Source organism: Sceloporus undulatus, chromosome 1 (genome assembly GCF_019175285.1).
Source record: "Sceloporus undulatus isolate JIND9_A2432 ecotype Alabama chromosome 1, SceUnd_v1.1, whole genome shotgun sequence".
NCBI lineage: Eukaryota > Metazoa > Chordata > Lepidosauria > Squamata > Phrynosomatidae > Sceloporus > Sceloporus undulatus.
In genome coordinates, this window is record NC_056522.1 from 44,761,684 (window position 1) to 44,767,683 (window position 6,000).

The 6,000-nt window shown below is 36.6% G+C and overlaps 1 protein-coding gene across 7 annotated transcripts in view; it reads left to right on the plus strand.

Annotated features, from left to right (window-relative positions):
- The window catches only part of EPHX1 (epoxide hydrolase 1), a 49,124-nt gene extending 47,017 nt beyond the window's left edge, over nt 1-2,107 (plus strand). For all 7 annotated transcript variants that reach the window (XM_042439590.1, XM_042439573.1, XM_042439615.1 and 4 more), the window contains one exon: nt 396-2,107. In XM_042439590.1, coding sequence (XP_042295524.1) covers nt 396-609 — 214 coding nt within the window. In that variant the 3' untranslated portion in view covers nt 610-2,107. The remainder of the gene's footprint in view (nt 1-395) is intronic.
- The last annotated feature ends 3,893 nt before the right edge of the window (nt 2,108-6,000 follow it).

Here is a 6,000-nt window from a genome sequence, read left to right on the forward strand (position 1 = left end):
CATAACAATTTATTAAAACCTCCAAGGATCAGAGGCTGCATGTCTCTTAAAGCCATGCAGAACTCTATTGCATACTTCATGGACCTCTCAGTGGAATCTAGCTGACCATTGTAGGCTAGAAAGGCAATTCATCGGATCCAACAGGATTCTTTTCATGTTTTTATGCAATGAACTTAAGGAGTCTTGCAATAAACTCATTTTGTGAAACGATTTTCAATAATCTGCTGCTCTTTGTGTGTGTTCGAGTGCAGTTCCCATCATCATACAGAAAGTATGACCACCTAGGGATGGCATGAAGGCATAACCCAGCAAACCTGAAGGTGCCAGGTTGGGAAAGACTCTTTTGGGGGAAAGGGAACAGTGTGTCATATTTCTGCTTCTTGATTTCCTTGCAGGTTGCCCAAACAAGTTCCTGCAGGAATTGCTGTGTTTCCACATGAAATTGCATATGTTCCTCGGCCGTGGATTCAAAGGAAGTATGTCAATATCATTTCATTTAACTACATGCCCAGAGGTGGTCATTTTGCAGCTTTTGAGGAACCAGAGCTCCTTGCTGCAGATATTCAGCAGTTCGTGGAGAAGGTAGAAAAGGGCAACACTGCCAAATGAAAAAATAACTGTTTTAAGTTGTAGACTGTGAAAATCCTCACTGTAGGAAGATTCAAAGAAGACTATATCTCCCCACCACCACCACCACCACCACCACCTGCACATTATTGTTGAGATTAGCAAAGAGAAAAATCTTTTGCAGTTAGAGTAATTAGCACTATATCTATAGAGTAATATTTTTATAGCTCTCTCTCTTATCCTGCATGGTCAAATGAAAATTAAAGCAACCTTTTCAAGCTGACTTCATGATGAACAAATATAGCACAGTAGCTAAGAGACTAAATTGAAGAAGTCTTTATTATTTCTCTAGCCCTATTAAGATAGCACTTTACAAAAAGGGTGCAGGGACTGTGGCCCTCCAAATATTATTATTTGGATTCCCTCTCCCATCAGCCCCAATCACCAAGGCCAGTGGTCAGTGATGATGGGAACTGGAATTCAACAATATCCAGAGGACCACATGTTGTCCTCCTGTGTTATAAAAAATGAGAAGACAAGTCTCTGCCACCAAGGAGATTATAACATAGACACAAGAGAGGGTAAACAAAATCTTCATCCTTGAACTCAGCAGGTAGCCCTAAAGCAAACTGCTCTCTCAGCCCCCACTAACAAACTAGTACTTGGAGAATACTCATTTATGCAACATGTGCATGCAATATGATTCCTAAGCTCATGAGCATGAATGTTCAAAATGCTTTCTATATCAGGACATGAAACCAATCACCTGATAATCCTGCCATTTGCTTAGCCACAGACTCTCAGCCATGTGAAGTTGCTTCTAAGTGCTTATTACTGTCTGCAATCTTGCATGGCTCGGTCTAGTGTAGTAGTTTTGCACACAGACCTATGGTAGGCTGAGCCATATACCCTACAACTTACTGAGGCCATTGCATGTCTCATGGGAGTAGGTAAGATTGCAAAAGGTATCTAGCCATCTGTGAAATGAATACAGCAGTACTGACACCTCCGGAGAACCCCAGAGGATCTCGGCACCAATGTCACCATTTTGCTTCTGATTATGGAGATGTAACCAGACACTTATCTGATCCTGCCTGCTCCCCATGAGGCACAGAGTGGCCAAGCTAGTTGGGGTTTCTGGAAGCTGAAGTCCAAAACACTTGGAAGAAATAAAGTTTGGGAATCTCTGCTCTGCAGTATTACTGTTCCCAATGGCCCCACAACCATCTGGAGTAGATGGGAGGGCACCGGGGAGCACAAAAGGAGACAGACTAATATCACCACTGCCTCCCTCTATTCTGCTAGCAGGATTCTTCAGATAAATTCAAAATCACCTAGAGACAGAAGGAGCATTTTCGCATTTTGGTGGTACATTCTGAATCCAGCCCACATTCAGGAGAGTTAGGATTGCACTGTAAATGAAAAACAAATTGAGAAGCATTTTCTCTTAAAACTGTTATGAGAGTGAACTTTCTGCTTAATAATCTGTAAACTACAGCATGCAACTACCAGGTGAAAAATTAAAAATGTGTATAACTTCTATATTTGCCCTTTGTTTTATTGAATGCGTAGAATCCCTTTGTAGAAACAATTGATGGATTTCTAGAAACAAGTGCTTATAGCCCCCCACCTGAGGGGGGGGGGGAACTTACACTGAACTTTAAAAATCCTAATAAGAAACTTGTAAGGAATATATCAATACATGACTTACTTAAAAGGAAATGCCTATTCTTAGAAGCTTGCATTGGTTTAATAGATAAGAAATTTATTGTTTTTACCGCGGAAAGGTCAAAATGAAGCAGCAGTTTCCTGGAGAAAACTGTTTCTTGTATGATTTCTGCTTGTCACTTCAAAAATATCTTAAATCCAGCTCCTTTGTGGATAGCATGTCATCTTTGACATTTCAGAGAAGAAAGAGAGCCAAAATCTTTTTTTTACTTAAGGTGGTTTTTGGGTGGCCTGGATCACCTGGGTTCTTCTTTTTTCTTTTTCACTCTAACTAGCCCACTTCTTGGGATGAGACAGAATAGATATTTATTAAAATATGTACATATATATGAATTCTAAAATAAATAAATGGTACATTAAAAGACAAAGCTGTTAATATGTGGCAGATAACTAATGATTAGGTTCACTGTAACTGTAATGATAATGGCATAGCTTTGTTGTTGGCTTCTAAGCATCCTTACTACCACTGCTAGTAGAATTTATTTCATTTGTGTGTGTGTTTTTATTGCAGTGATTCATTTTAGAAACAAATTGAAGCCTTAAACTAAAACCTTTCATTTCCACCTTCAGCTGCTCTGATGTAAACCAGAGGTTTCTGTAGCCAAAGGGACAGTTTTAGAACAGATTCTGAGTGATTCATCTCACCATCCCTCCAGCCTGAGGTCATGTAGTGCAAAGATGTCAAGTCTATATATTCTGTCCTTCGTGTTCTGTAACTGGGATTTTGGGTACATGAGCCTTTGATTCACATCAGAGCAGCTAAAGGAGTCAGAAACTGATTCCCCCCCCCCAAAGCTTAGAAATGTTCCTTTTTGGATTATTACTAACTGAATTCCCCAAGCAGAATCTGCCATGCTAGCTAAAGGATCCTGAGAGTTATAGTCCAAAATAACTTTCAAGCTCTGTGGTTTTGTTGTAAGATTCTAATGTCTTCACAGTATGCTTGGCTGGCATCCTGACTACAATCCACCAACAACAGGTTAAAGAAAGAAAATGGTTTCCTGGCACACTACACACATTTCTTTTTCTTTTTTTAATAAAAAATTATTATCATAAATTAATCACACATCATGGATAATGACAGCAAAACAAGAACATAAACATAAATAAACAGAAGCATATGTTTGTCACCACATACTCTAAACAGCTATGTTTGAATTCTTATCTCTACTTCTGTATATATTTATACATTACTATTCTAATTTACTTCTTTCATAACATAGTATTTCATTTCTTTAATATGAGTTCAGTACTTTTATTCTCTAACAATTTTTAATTTTATATATAAGAATTCCAAAGTTATTATTTTGTGTTTCACAATCACTTCGTTTCAATTTTGCTTGTCATTTTTGTGTGTAAAAAAAATCCTTTTTGATTTTAAACTTTACGTAGACCACCTTTTTTGGCAATACGTAAGGAATATTTCCCAGTCTTTTCCCCATTTCTCAGGAGTGTTATCTCTGATTAGCATTGTTAATCTATCTAAATATATCACATCCTGTGCTTTCAGTAACCATTTGTCAATTGTTGGCAATTCTTGGGTTTTCCACTTTTGTGCGACAGCTATCCTTGCTGCTGTTATTAAATATAATATATATTTTAGATGTTGTATAATATTGAGGAGAAATAGTTCTGGCTCAAACTTTATTTTGATTTTAAAGATTTCCTGAATTATCTTGTGGACGCCTATCCAGAATTTTTAAATCTCAGCACATGTCCACCAAGTATGAAAGAAATACATGCCACATTTCCAACATTGTCTATTTCCATTTTTATACATCTTTGATAGTTTGTTTGGGGTCATTGATACAGCATTTTGTAGAAGTTCTTTTTAATATCCATACTCAGTGTAAATTTTAAATCTTGACCCAAAGCTCTCTTCCAATTATTAAGCTATATTGGGTGGCCAATGCTACGTGTCCATTTTAACATATTTTCTTTAATCACATCCATCTCTGTTTCTCTTTTTAAAAATAACTTATACATTTTAGAAATGGTGTTTTTTTTATCCAACCATAAAATCTCATTCAATTCAGTTTCAATAGTTGTAATGCCTTCTAGTTTAAGATCAATCTTTGTTCTTTCGTTAAGTTGTCTGAAAGAGAACCAGTGGCATTTGATGCCTTCTTTTTCAGTTTTTATCTTTGGTGTTTTTTCATCCCAGTTTATTAAGTCTTAATATCTTAGACAATCTATTTTTCCAACTTTATTTCTGTGCATCAGTGCCTCATGAAGAGATACCCATTTTGGTAATTCTCTATAGATTTATTTTTAGATTTGTTCCAAACTCTTAGAAGGGATCGACAAATCATATGGTCATTGAATTCTTTGCGTAAGGACAATTTGTTATACCATAAGTAACCGTGCCACCCATATCTCAAATAGAAATTTTCCAGGGTAAGTAATTTTTCATCTTTCAAATATATTCATTCTTTCAACCAGTCAATCTAGCACGGATACTAATAAACTTTTAAGTCCGATATACCTAATCCTCCATTTTTCTTGCACCGTTCATTGTTTTCCAGCGGATCGTCAGCTTTTTCCCTGGCCATATAAATTTATATACATCTTTTTCCCATTGTATAAAACGCAAATCATTGATAACAACAGGTAAATTGTGAAACAAAATTTAAATACGGGGAGAATATTCATTTTAACAGACCATACTCTCCTCATGAATGACAGATTTGAAGTAGACCATCTCTCCATTTCTTTTTTAATTTCTTTCCACACTGGTAGGTAATTATTATCATATAGGTCCAAATTCTTTTTTCTTATAGTTATCCCCAAATATTTAATTTTCTTCTGAATTTGAAAACCCAAAGAATCTTGAAACTCTTTTTCTTCCATTTTTGTCATATTCAAGGCCAATATTGCTGTTTTTGCTTTATTGATTCTAAATCCGGCATGTTGACCAAATTCATGGATGGTCTCTAATAACGTCTCCATATTTTCCATCAGATATTCCACGCAAATTACTAAATCATAGGCATATGCCTGAATCTTAAATTCTTTACCTTTTATCTTGTTCCTTTTCTTGGCTCTTCTATTGCCCCACCTGCCATATGCGCTCTTCTGTTTCAGACATGCATATCCTACAGAGTGTATACACCAACATCCATTGGAGCCAAATACTTCAGCCACAAGGTTGTGAGTTTGATCCCAGGGCTCCAAGGTTGACTCAGTCTTCCATCCTTTTGTAGGTCAATAAAATCAGTATCCAGCTTGTTGGGAGCAATTGTCTTACAGATTATAAATCGCTTAGAGGGTGCTGAGTTTACTACCAAGTGGTATAGAAATGTAAATTCTACTGCTATAACCAACAGGATGCCAGTCAATGAAAAAGACAGAGAGGTTTGTGTGATGGAAATAAAAACGACATTCTTCTGTTCTTTTCAAGTCTATTCAATCTAAGGTTGCATTTAATTCCCTTCTGCAAACAAGGATTCTGTTATATGCAAAGTCCTACAACAAGGCATAGGCCAGGCAGAGTTCTATTTCAATTTTTGTAAACCCAGGCTTTCAAAAAGATGATGCAATTGGGGAACACAACCTGATGAGTAACCTTTAAATCAGCCAAGTTTTCTGGAAACCTCTCACCTATGACTTTCTGAAAGTTCTCTCCTTTTAAGGCAATACCTTAATGTATCCAAAATTGAGATGCAGAGGAAAAATCATAAAAAGAAAGTAGTCTCTTGTTCTTTC